Below are 13,371 nucleotides of genomic sequence, written 5' to 3'. Positions count from 1 at the left end.
TGTTCAATTTGCCCTTGGTAATGGGGTCTGTTTCCCATTAACCTTGGCCCTTTTTTACTGTCCACATACATCCCAACCTGTATATTTGATTTGACAATGATCCTAAACAAACAAGTCGTTCTACCAAAGAATGGTTTAAGAAGAATTAAGTGAATGTTTTGGAATGGCAAAGTCAAAAGCCAAAGTCCTGACCTTAATCCAATTGAAATGTTGTGGAAAGACCTAACTTACCAACATCCAAAGGCCGAAGCTGTTCTGTATGGAGGAATGGGTTAAAATTCGAAATATTTTTTTTTGTCATTTAACTAGGTTTTCTTCATCTACTTTTCGGACTTGTTTTTAAAATCAGATGATGTTTAATGTCACATTCATATAAAATATAGAAAATGTTAGAGGGTTTACAAACTTTTAAGCATGACTATATACAATATTTACAGTATAATAAGTCATTTTGCTGTGGGGACTAGAATTTTTTTATTGACACCACTTGAAGATACAGAAATAGTTTTATATTACACCAATATTAATTGTTTTTTTTTTATTTCTAACAGGAAAGAGATTTCTAATTCACTTTAACTTATTCTTGGTAAAATAGTATTCAAGGTCACATTTAATTTCCTTGTGGAATACTGCCACAAGAGGCAAGCATTTAAAGGAATGCCATCGAAGGTATTTTAATCATGATGCCAGTATTGACAGTAAAACAGCCAGCTACTCTTCACTGGTTGTGTCCCATTGACCTCAGAAATGCTACAGGTTTCTATAGAAAATTGCCTGATCTGCAAAAATCCCATCTTCTTTTGGATAAGTCCCACCTCATACTTAAAATGGGACTATCCCACCAAAATAGGAGAAAAAGGGAGGTACACGATAATGTTATAAATGCTCATCTTGCCAAACCTTGCTAAATGTACTAACCTGCTTTATAAGGCATGGCGTTAGATGCAGGGACAGACTTCTTATAACACAGGAAAACGTTGGATCCCCACTGAAAGACAAAAAAAAAAATAATATAATTAAGAGAGGTGACTTTTGCGGATTTTTATTATGATAGTTTAATAAATTACAGCACCAACACATGTTACACAGAACTTTTACAGAAAATGTTACGTTATTCACAGGCATAGCAGTAAGCTTTTTCAACACAAAAGCTCAACCTTAACCTGAGGTTACCTCACTTTATAAGTTAAGTATGGAAAAAAACATGTCAGAAACACTATATGGTCAAAAGTAACCAGACAGATGTCTAACATCTCTGCCAAACAGGGTCCCTATCACATTCAATAGAAAAAAGGCCCAAACCATTATTTTTTCTCTTTCAACAAAAATCAGAGAACCATCAGCATTATGCACTCAGGCAGACTTATCCAGATGGTGATATGCCAAAAGGAAGTGGTTTAGAGAGTGCTCCAGAGTTCAATGTTGGCAAGCATTACCCCATGCCAGTCAACGCTTGCCATTGCACATGTGATGTTAGATGTGTGTGTGATGGAATGTCTGGATACTTTTAGCCATGTGGTGTGATTATAATAGGAACAGTTTGCAAAATGTTTTCCATGGATAAGTTACGCTTATAACAATGTCACAGCCTAATAGAGAAAAGCTGGCTTCCTGTCCCAGCACCCCTGCAGCTGCCGTGGGGTATGCACATGTGCAGAAGAGTAGATGTTTACCCTTTACCATGTCAGTTTCAATTTTATGCACAAGCCTGGGCAGCTGCAAGGATCACTACAGCAGGAGGCAAGATGGCAGTAAAGCTCTCACTGGTGCTTGTTTTTAAAGGAGAAGGAAAGGTTAAAACTAAGTAAGCCTTATCAGAAAGGTCCATCTAAATATACCAGTAAACCCCCAAAGTAGTGCTTATCTGAGTCCCCTGTCAAAAGAAACACTGCATTTATTTCCTTCTACTGTGTAAACATGGGCTTCCGTATCAGACTTCCTGCCTTCAGTTTAAACCTCATTGCCCTGGGCAAGAGCATGCTCAGTTTGCTCCTCTTCCCCCACCCCTCCCTTCTCTACTGTAATCTGAGCCCAGAGCAGGGAGAGACTCAGACAGGAAGTGATGTCACACCATGTTAATACTGCAGCTCCTATTCTAAACAAACAGAGAGTTTCTAGAGCTTTTTACTCAGGTATGGTAAAAAATTCTACAGAATAAATATAGCATTCTAGCTTGCACTATTGCAGCTAATCTATTGGCAATAAAATGCCTCCGTAGCTTTCCTTCTCCTTTAAGCAAATAGAACTTTTACCCAAGGTCTGAGTTAAGCAATTAGAATAACTGTAGGTGTCCAACAAATTGTCCAGTCAACTCACCATTCCACAGTTGAGGTTTTTGTCCACCTTACAGAACGTGTGGGGTGGTGTCTCTCCTTTATTACTGATGATTATACAAATGTCAGTTACTGCCAAGGAGTTTTGAAGGCGGACCGGTAGAGATCGGCGGCAAGTTAAAAATATCCTCATGGAGGTACCTGAACTGTTATTGACATTCGCACAGCGTCCATACGGTGTAGCCTGGATAACCTCGCAGCCTTTCAACAGGTGCTCTTTCCCTTCATATAAAACACTAAAATAATAGAAAAGATTAGTATTGAATGCACCTATTTTTTTTTTTATATACACCATATTGTACTGTCACACATGTAGGTTATGGACCCATAACCTACATGAACACATTTGAGAGGCAAATTATTTTAAAATGGTGATGCCCTAAAAAGAAGCCAATAGTCCATGAGCAGACTGAAGGCCACAAAAATACAGAGCTGCATTCTTATTAGCAAGTAACAACACCAAATGATCCAGGAAATTATCGAAAGGAACATGCTTTGCAAAGAAGTGATTAAGTAAACAGGTAAAGAAAGTGAAACAGTCATTAGTTTTTGCCCATGCAACCGATACAGTGCCACAAACAATTGCTTTCTAAGGTTTTGTTTGTCTTTGTAGAGTTATTTGTGTATAGATGCTTTGGTGCTGTATGGCTCAGTATCAGGTGCACTTTTCAATCTTTCATGAATGACTTGTAAGGAATGTGTCTCTGTTGCAGATGTTGGGCTGTGGACACGCATATGTTTAACCGCGGTGTTTTCGCTGCTGTCCGTGCTGTGGTTTCTAAAAATGCCGACCACCGCGTAGCGGTTTCAAGTTAAGGCTATGGCACTTCCGTTAGTGTGTTTATGCAGCAGTCAGCTTTTTTAAAAAACGTGGCATAAAATCGACTCGGTTAAACGTATGTGTGTCCATAGCCTTTAGAAACCTATGCAGAACAACTGATCATCTATCTTTTCAGGAGGATTTTAAGAATGAGGTTATGAAAGTAGATAAACAATACATGAGAAGCAATGTTTATAAATTTAACTTATATGCATAGGACTTAAATTGTGTAAGCTACTTATCATAACTAATATAAATGAAGCCTAATGGAAAAAACCTAGGGTTACATGTATATAACCCAACTTAACTTTAGCACTGCAGTGATGTGTGGGTCACAGTAGGATACCCATATCCCTCCACTTTACCTGTTACCAGAACCAATAGTTAATATAATGAAAGGTCCTCTCTACTGATGTCAAAAAGGGGAAAAGGGTCATATGAAAAGTCCCAGAGGGAAAAAGCTATTGTGGCAAGTCTAGTAATGACAGCAGATGAACCCGCAGGCACACCCAATAGAGTTAAGGTGGTAACTGGTGAGCAGTGCAAAATAGCAGGGACACTGAAGACTGTGTGCAGATAACAACAGGTATATTGCTAGAGCGAACTAACAAAGGAGTAAGGCCCCATCTGTCCAATTTTCAGGATTTTTGTCCTCGGACAAAAGTGTCACCAATGTAGCAGGTACTGTAGCTGTTCACATTGCTCAGATTCAGCTAATTTTTCTTCCGTAGGAAACAGATTATTAATTGGTCAAGCTGGCAGAATGCCAGAATCTTTTTACTCTGGAGCTGAAAAGCTGATGCCTTTTGTAACAGGTCATTACAACCTACTAGGAAGTAGTTCTCCTGAGCTGCACAACACCTCCTTCCTGCATTCTTTGCTGCATTTGGAGTCAATCATAAGTATGACTGTATAAACTAAATTAGTGGCCCCCAATGCCACAAAACAAAACAATACCCCATAGTCTTTATAAAGGAGAAGCTTGTGCCCTATGATGTAAATTTTAATGCTACTGGCCCCCTCCGCACTGACAAGATCTCTTACTTAATCCCTTTGCCTAGCGAAGCCGCTTATAGAAGACAGTGAGTCATGCTCCCATTGAAATGTAATTGGTTATTCTATCCTCCCATATAAAGAAGCCAGCAAGAAAATACTTTCATGTGGTAATGTGGCAAGCTATTGTCTGTAGATATATGGATACTCTTGAAAAAGAAGCTTCACGAATTATTGTGATTTTCTTCATATATTCGGAACCTTTATTTTGGGGGGGTTTACAGCAGGATAGTGTATTTATTATTCCAGACAGGGTCCACAGTATATAATTATAGATTGTAGCAATATTGATAAACACATGATTAACACATTAAAGCAATGCATAATACGGAGATTATAAACAAAAGAAATGTTTTAAAGAAGCAACTAAACCAATAACTCGAAAAAAAGCTACTTGAAAATATGTTCCTGATTTGAACTTACACATTGTGGAAACATTAATTAAAAGGACTGGGAAGAGTTCGGCCAGTCATTATAAACTACAGCTTAATCTCATGGATTTAGTCAGATAAAGCTAATGAATAGGTGACTAGGCAGCCAATTTTTGTTTCTGGACATTCCCTGATTTCCAAGAAACTAAGGTCACAGGAGCTCAGAGCAGCAGGTGCACACCAAATTACACGGCAAGCACTGAGAAGCTTAGGGAGATGAGAAGGTGGGAACATCAAGGCCTTAATCCATCCATCAATATATCAATGATTACAGTAGGCTCTGAATAAGTGCTTGCCTGTTTCCTGAAAATATGGAAAGTAAAGGGCGTGAATTTACACCAGAATTTTGTAGCCATACACAGTACGTATGAATACAAATACAAGAAAATTATCAGAGGCTTTCCATTTAGAGGGGAATTTTCATATAAGCTTCATCACACTAAACAAGACACTTTCTAAATATGATCAATTAAATACCATTCCTAGAATAATCAAGTTTATCTATCTATATTATCACTATTTCCCTCTTGGAATATGTCTCTCTTCATGCAGAATTTGTCCTTAAGTCAGTTATTTTGTTATCAGTTAAGTGAGCTCTAACACATCTGCTACGAGAGGAAGACCCCCTAAAAGATACACGAGATATGTCAATGAAAATCTAACATCCAGGCCCAGTTGCCTTCTTGGAGCATTGGGGACATGCAGTCTGGCAGGCGGCCGGGTGCTACTATCTGGTGGCCTATGGGTGCCGAAGAAAGAAATCCGGGCTGGCTGACTTCCAACTCCTGCATGAATACAGAATGAAGAGAGATGGATACGGAGAGGGAGACAGTGAAGAGTAACTTGATTATCTCAGAAACAGTATAGAATTCTAGAATATTTAAAACGTTTCCTATTTCAGTATGATAAAGCTTACCTTAGATTTTTAATATTGTTCCCTTATAAAAAGCAATAATGATGGCTGCAGATGTCTCTATTAAGGAAGTTTGCAACTGCAGTTGTAAAGCAATTAAAGTAATACATAATTAATTCTAGACAATATAAAAGGTCCTGAAGCTGTCTCCCAGGTTAATCTTGGCACCATCAAGAAAGCTGAGAGTCTAACAGAGGGGCAATAATATATATCTCTAGTTAAAGGGAAATGAGAATATAGATCTATATGGAAGTGAAAGGTGAATGTAGACACAGATAGAGAGCAGAGTTTCTCTCCCAATAGACACACACTGATCAAATGATATTGTACGAAAGTACATCTAAACTACTTCCTGTGAGGTCATAGATCTGGCTTATCACAGAAGCAGAAGTTTAAACCAGTCCTATGACACATAGTAAGTTAGGCTGAAAAAAGACACAAGTCAATCTGAATCTTAGGTAGGTTATATATAGACTTGATGGCTTGACAAACTGCTAGTTGATCCAGAGGAAGGCAAAAAAAAAACTTTTCCAATTGGGTCTCAGACGGGGAAAAATTCCTTCCCGACTGCAAGATCGAACCAGTCCCTGGATCAACTTGTACTATAAGATATCTTCCATAACCTTGTATTCCCTCACTCGCTAAAAAGGTTGATATATGTGCATATATGCCCATAATAAGTAATCTAGCATCTTCATTCTTTCAGCCAAAGCAAATACAATAACACAGTCAAGTGCCACGTGGCCCGTGGCCCTTGTTTGAAGTGGGCAAACACCCCTGTAAGCAAATGTGTGGGCATATTGTACAGGTATGGGATCTATTATCCAGAATAGGGACCTGGGGTTTTCTGGATAAGGGATCTTTCTGTAATTTGTATCGCCATAGCTTTTAAGTCTGCTAAAAAAATAATAAAAACGTGTAATAATCCCAATAGGGACTCATGTAGCTTAGCAGGGATCAAGTAGAAGCTACTGTTTTATTATTACAGAGAAAGGGGAATTTGTTTAAAAATTGAAATTGTGTGCCTGTTTACATTAACAGGACAGAATCTTAGTGTACCTGAAAAGTCACTCCATAGTTTCAGAAAATCATATTAATAATAAAGAAAGAAGGACTGGTTGAAAAAAATATTATGCTCTGTTCATATAAGGTTAATTGATTCCGTTACCAGTACAAAGGAAGGAAAGTTGTCAGTCTTGTTAGCTTTACTAACATGACACACCACTTTCCCTATGTGGTTTGTGATTCAGAAGTGAACAGCCCTGCTACACCGCAATGTGCATGCTATCTATGCCTTTGTTTAAAAAAAAAAAAAAAAATCATCTAGGAGTGGTGCTTGCACGATGAAATTAGCTGTGTGATCAACCATTCTGCCTGCGCTTTTCCTTTCATCTAAAGTATTCTGTAATTTTCTTGGGAGAAGAAACAATACCAAAATGTATTTGTTTTACGCAGGTAAAGTACACATAGATGTGAATGAGTGCTGCAGGAAAAAGATCACAGGGGCACATAAAGATTTTTTATTTTTTTTTAATCGGTGAGCAATATTGACTAAAGGTAGGTATACATAGGCTGACTGGGTATGCTTTGCACCCTATCGGCCAACAGGATAATCAGGCAGAGTGCATACAAGGAGCTACACAAAGTATGCCCACCTTCCTGTTGTTCCAATTATTTGTGCAACGAGAACACTATTGAATCAGCACGGAGTGAAAACGAGCTGCAGTGCCTTTCCACTTCCTCATCATGAGATGGCAGACATGAAACATTGGTACATGTTGTTTTAAAAGCTGCCTCATTTCCATACTGACCAATATTCACATGGATGTCGGTCAGGATTATTGGGCAACCATACACATATCAATAATTACACAATATTGTGTACAGGTACCTGTCATCCAGACTGCTCGGGACCTGGGGTTTTCTGGATTTCTGGTTTTCGTAATTTGGTTTGCCATAGCATGTCTACTTAAAAAATAATTTAAATATTGAATAAACCCAATGATTGGTTTGCCTCCAATAAGGATCAATTATATCTTAGTTGGGATCAAGTATAAGGTACTGTTTTATTATTACATGGAAAAAGGAAATCATTTTTAAAAATGATTATTATTTGCTTATAATGGGTGTCTATGGGAGTCTAAGGGATCCCATGTACAATATACCTGTACAATATATGCAGTATAATACACAAGCTACTGTTTTAATTCTACAGAAAGAAAAAAGGGACATGTTAAAAATGTAATTATGTTTAGTGAAAGTAAACAAAGTATGAAAATGAAAAAGAACATAACATAACGGTAGGGACATAATGCAAAATAATTACACTGTTTGGAAACATCCCAGGACAGAGACAGGAATTACAGGGTAATATGCAGCAGTATCACTAGCAGAAAAATCAGGATAGAGACACAGCAATACCACTGAGGTGCACAACAGAATGCAAGAGGCAGCTGTTTTACACTAGCAGGGAACAAACCAGGATAAAGGGGTAGTGGAAAGGTGCATGACAGCTATCAGAAATATCACAGCACTGCAGTACAACACCAGTAGGAACCAACCAGCAATGATAAAGTGAGAAGAATACTACAGAGGTACATGACACATGTACAGACACAAAGAAGTAGACACACACTAGTGGGCAACACATTGGCAATGAAAGAAGACCAGCTGTACATGGGTACCCACCAAATGGGGTGACTGTGACAATACAGGTAAGCGATCATATCCAGAAATCCAATAATCAGAAAGCTTCTTCTTAAAATTCTTATTTTTACCTCTATAATATTAAAGCAGTACTGGAATGGGGCCAGTTATCTGGAAACACATTACCGAGAGGACTTTAACTCCCTTGATGCTTTGCATGTTCTGTGATTAACAGAACGGGGAAGCAGAATAACTAAATTGTTCAAGGTATGGTTCCACCTGGAATATTTCATGGATGACTACGGATACATTGCGTGTGTAGTCTTGCAAATTAAGGGAATAGCAAAGTTTTTAAATGCAATTTTGTATGCAAATAAGATCAAATAAGTCAAACAAGTAATTAAAAACTAAATAGTGCCTATGTAACAAGTGTAATATTGAAATTGTGGAAAAGATACTTTTACAGTTTTCTAAGCTTTTTTGTTAATAATAATAATAAAAAATAGGACAGCCCTTTTTTCAGTATAATTTGTGTCACACCTCCATGCCACAACCAAGTTATGTTTCAAAGTTCCTTTGAGTGGTTCACATTCAATAGCCACTGAGAATAAAGAAAGCAATAACTGTGTCACACTCAGCAAGCAGGGGAACACAGCTATGCATATGTTTACATAATAAAGTTGCTATGTTGCAAAAAATATACTGGCAAATACTGGTCTTTCATAACTCAGGTTGCAGTCAACAGGCCTGTGTAAGAAACAGAAATGCTGTCCTAGACCTCTTTAAATATATGGCCAGCTATTTGGGCCTTTTAAACTAATTTTGCCTTGTATGTAGCTCCTACGATTAAATAGTATTTTCCAATGAATCCATCATTCAATGAAAGACTTTAGGTAAGATAGCAGAATAAGGAGTGGAAGGTATACATTTAAGGACAGTATAAATAATGTAATATAATTTTAAATATTTAATTACACATAAGAGGCAGAGATCAGTCCCTGCCTGTTGCAGCTGCCGAAAGTATGCTTGCTGTTTAAACAAAATTATCATTCTGTTAATTTAATATTCAGTGAGTTACCTGTATACATTAAGGGTCTGGCCACACGGGCAGATTAGTCGCCAGGCGACAAATCTCCTCTTCTCCTCTTCTTCGCTGTGACTAATCTCCCCGATCTGCCTTCCCCTGCTTGGGTAAATCGTCTGGGGCAGGCACACAGAATGCTTCGTTTTCCAAAGACGCCCGTAATTGCATCGCGAGGTAAGGCGACTTCGGAAAACAAAGCATTCTGTGTGCCTGCCCCAGGCGATTTACATTTTAGCCGGCGGAAGACAGATCGGGTAGATTAGTCGCCACAAAGAAGAGGAGATGTGTCGCCTGGCGACTAATCTCCCCGAATCTGCCCGTGTGGCCAGACCCTTAAGTTACATACTAACTCATATAAATGTTATATTACCCTGCAAAATGAGCACCTCTACTGTACCATTGTACCAAGATAAACATTTTATCAGTAACAATGAATATGGACAAGAAACCATTTAGCATTAATGAAAACACATGCATACAAGTTCATGTTAAATGACATCTGTTTAAAAGAATCAATTGGTGATCATTTTAGGCTTAAAGGTTTAGACATATTACCATTTCATGGCTAACAGTCCAGTATAAAAAAAAACTGCATTGAACAGTAAAACTCACCCAATGTCTGTCAATGGGGGTTTCCCTTTCTCTCGTCTGTAACAGATGAACATTTCTGGACTCTTTAAGCTTCCATGATTCAGATTGGCCTGCAATCCACTTTGTGTCATTTCAATACATGTGTAGCCCTCTGGCACTGTCTCTCCAGCTGTCTTGTTGATAATAGCAATGTCAGTGATTGGAGCTTTGGGACCTACTGTCTTGGTTTCTATCCGACATATGTCATGATCCAAAAGCTTGGAGGTGTCCGTCAGTCCTGCCACAACAAAGTAGTCCGCTATTCGAGGCCCTTTGTCTTCCATCATGTCTGAAACATAAAAAAAACTAATTAGTGACCACCCAACATAGCAAACAAATACATTTAAAAAAAAATTCCCTCAACAAAAAACAAGCACTTTTAGTAGAACAAAGCACACAATCATTGAACTGCGTAAATGTCAATGTATGAAAAACTTAATAAGATCATAAAAATGGAGTAAATCTGAGATGGCAACATCAATTTAAAGAAAAGTGGAACAGAAATGCTGTATTGTTCCATGGGAACACACCTAACTAGAAAGGGAAGTTTGAAACAAATTTCAGGTTGAAAAAACATGCAAACTCACTGAATGAAATCTGGTTGGATTTAATTGTTGGCTCCGCCCACTTTTTGTAAACTTTAATCTTAGTCCCCCAGTGACTAACTGTGAAAAGTTTGGGGACACTGGCATCAAACATGTGAGAATGGCAACAGTTTAACGTTTCCCTTTACAATAAATGATATAACTCTGATTGGCTGTTGGTGGCTCTATTCACTTTTTCAAACCTAAAACTGCATTCCCCTAGTGATCAACTATGAAGTGTTTGGGGACCCTGACGTTAATAAAGAAGGGCAGCAGGTTCTATCCCCCCAATGAAAATTAATGGGTAAAATCTGATTGGCTGTTCGTAGCTCTGTTCACTTTAGGGCATCCGATAAATCTTGCCTTTTCATTCAGGTTGACCCCATGACTATGTGATTCAAGTTTGGAGAGTGTGGCCTCAAAGCTGTAAAAGTGGCAGCAATTTAAAGTCAATGCTGTAGGCTCCTCCCACTTTTAGGCATCCAACCAATATCACTTTTTCATTTGGGTTGACCCCGTGACTATGTGATTCAAGTTAGGAGAGAGTGGCTTCAAAACGCTAACATTGACAGCAGTTTAAATTTCCCCATTGAAAGTCAATGGGTGGAATTTGCTGTTTTCGGCTACTCCCTCCTTTGAGCATCAAACAAATGACGTTCTTTCATTCGGGTGACCCCACGACTATGTGATTTAGGTTTAGTGAGTGTAGCTTTAAAGTTGTAAAAGTGGCAGCAGTTTGAAAATCTTCTGTCAAAGTCGATGGAAAAATTGGGGTGTTTGGAGTGCTGCCCCAAAAAGATTTCATAGGCTTTAAAAACTTGAATTTGTGAGTTTATAAACTCGAAAATCTAGAATTTAAAAAATAGCTTGAATTTTGTCTAAGACAACTCCCATTGACATCTACATGACCTCGCCAGCGCTTATATTTAAATTCGGGGTTTTTTTTGCTTAATAATTACCAGACATTCAAATTTTTGAAAATATAGTTTGAATTTGTGAGTTTTTGTACAAAAAAATTTGAATCGTAGCAAAAATTCTAATTCAAACCTTGATAAATCACCCCCTATGTATTTCATTTTATATTTATAATTTACATGCAAGACACAAAAGTGACTTTTCAAATCTTTGTAATCAAACCAGAGCAAATGTCCATGTTTTGCATCTGTCCTCAGTGCTAAACATGGATAGGCATACAACGAACATATAAACAAACAAGCATGCCTTTAATTTATTCCTTCATTACAAACAGAGCATTACTATACAAAACTGTTTTAACTTAAGCATCTCTTGACTTGTGAAACTCAGGACATCTACAGCCTATGAAGACACAGGTATAATCTAGCTGCTCCCTATCCAAGACAGCCCAACAGCCTCCCATCTAAGGAGGGGGATGGTTCATGGCCACCAGACCAATTGTTCCCATTGGCTAGAAGATTTGGTGGGACAAATGGAAGGTAACTGTTTGGTGAATAAAGGGGTTGTTCACCTTCAAACACTTTTTCAGCTCAGTTGGTTTCAGATAGTTCACCAGAAATAAAGACTTTCCAATCACTTTCTATTTTCTATTTGTGACCGTTTTTCAAATATTGAAGTGTAAAGATTCATTTTTCACCTTCCAAAGAGGCTCGGGGGGGGAGGGGTCACCGACCATGTAAACTGTTCTAAATTGATACATTTAGTTGATACATTTGTCCCTACTCAGCAGAATGCCTGAGTTTCACTAAAGGCAGCTGTAGATTCCTGCTTCTGGTTGGGTACCCGCAGAATACCCACAATGTGATCAGGTCTCGGCCGGATTATAATTTTTGTGCCCACTGTCGGGTGGCCCACGGGTACCTGATCCAATGCAGTGGGGTGGACTACAGGTGGCCAATCCTGGGGTAAACTAAGAAAAAAACTATGCTTCCTGATGTAAAGCCCACAATTGCTGCGGGGAGCAGTTCAGAAAATCGTTGGGCATCAAAAGGCGGTTATGTGGGACCGGTTACAATTTAAACTAAGCTGGTCAGGGTCGGGTCTTTAAAAACAGACCCATGCAGATCTATAAGCAGCTGCTCCAATTGATACAATAGTTGCTAATATTCCTCAGATACTGCTAAGAAATGTATCTAATTGTATCAACTAATTGAGGCAAATTGTTTCAGTTCAGATGCTCCTGGATCACTGAGTTGCCAGACTGAAACACTAGAGACTAGGAACACTAACCTTCATCAAAACTGTAAAAAAAAAAAAAAAAAAAAATAGAGGGAAAAGAATTGAAAAAAGGCTTTGCTTATGGTGAACAATCTGAAAACAACTGAACTGAAAAAAGTGCTTGGAAGGTGAACAACCCCATTAAGTTACAAGGGTCCATAACCTATAGGTTGGTTCCCTTGCAGCACAAGAGACCTGGTTGTTGTTTGTATTTGGATTGTATACATTAAATCTAGTAGAAAATCATGTAAAAAGAGTGTCTAACCCAAAAGGCTGGTTTTGCTTACAAAAATAATGATTTTATCTTAGTTTGGATCAAGTACAAGGAACTGTTTTATTATTACAGAGAAAAGGGAAATCATTTTTAAAAGTTTGGATTATTCCCCCAAGCCTTGATCCGGAGTCATTACTTCCTTTACTGCCAAAACAGACATGTACCCTATGAATATTGGGTTCTCTTGCCAGCCAAGAACAATTTGACTGCCGTATCTGGCTTATTTTGATTAGCCACTATATTGAGAGCAGAAGACTACAACCCCAAGCTGTTGCTCTGTACACTAATGAATACACTAAGCATAACTTTATAGAATAAAGGAGAAAACACATATAGATTAATCATCCACTTAACATTTTCAGTATACAAAAACAACAAGGAAAAAAGTTTTGTGGGGGCCAGACATTGAA

The 13,371-nt window shown here is 38.2% G+C and overlaps 1 protein-coding gene across 3 annotated transcripts in view; it reads right to left on the bottom strand.

Annotated features, from left to right (window-relative positions):
• The window catches only part of dennd4c.S (DENN domain containing 4C S homeolog), a 58,953-nt gene that overhangs the window by 37,486 nt on the left and 8,096 nt on the right, over positions 1 to 13,371 (bottom strand). For all 3 annotated transcript variants that reach the window (XM_018243749.2, XM_018243752.2, XM_018243751.2), the window contains exons 2-4: positions 9,893 to 10,199; positions 2,317 to 2,569; positions 919 to 988 (exon numbers count right to left, since the gene is read on the bottom strand). In XM_018243749.2, coding sequence (XP_018099238.1) covers positions 919 to 988; positions 2,317 to 2,569; positions 9,893 to 10,197 — 628 coding nt within the window. In that variant the 5' untranslated portion in view covers positions 10,198 to 10,199. The remainder of the gene's footprint in view (positions 1 to 918; positions 989 to 2,316; positions 2,570 to 9,892; positions 10,200 to 13,371) is intronic.

This window comes from Xenopus laevis, chromosome 1S (genome assembly GCF_017654675.1).
Source record: "Xenopus laevis strain J_2021 chromosome 1S, Xenopus_laevis_v10.1, whole genome shotgun sequence".
NCBI lineage: Eukaryota > Metazoa > Chordata > Amphibia > Anura > Pipidae > Xenopus > Xenopus laevis.
Note: the sequence above shows the minus strand (reverse complement) of the source record. Positions and strands in the feature narration are given on the sequence as shown.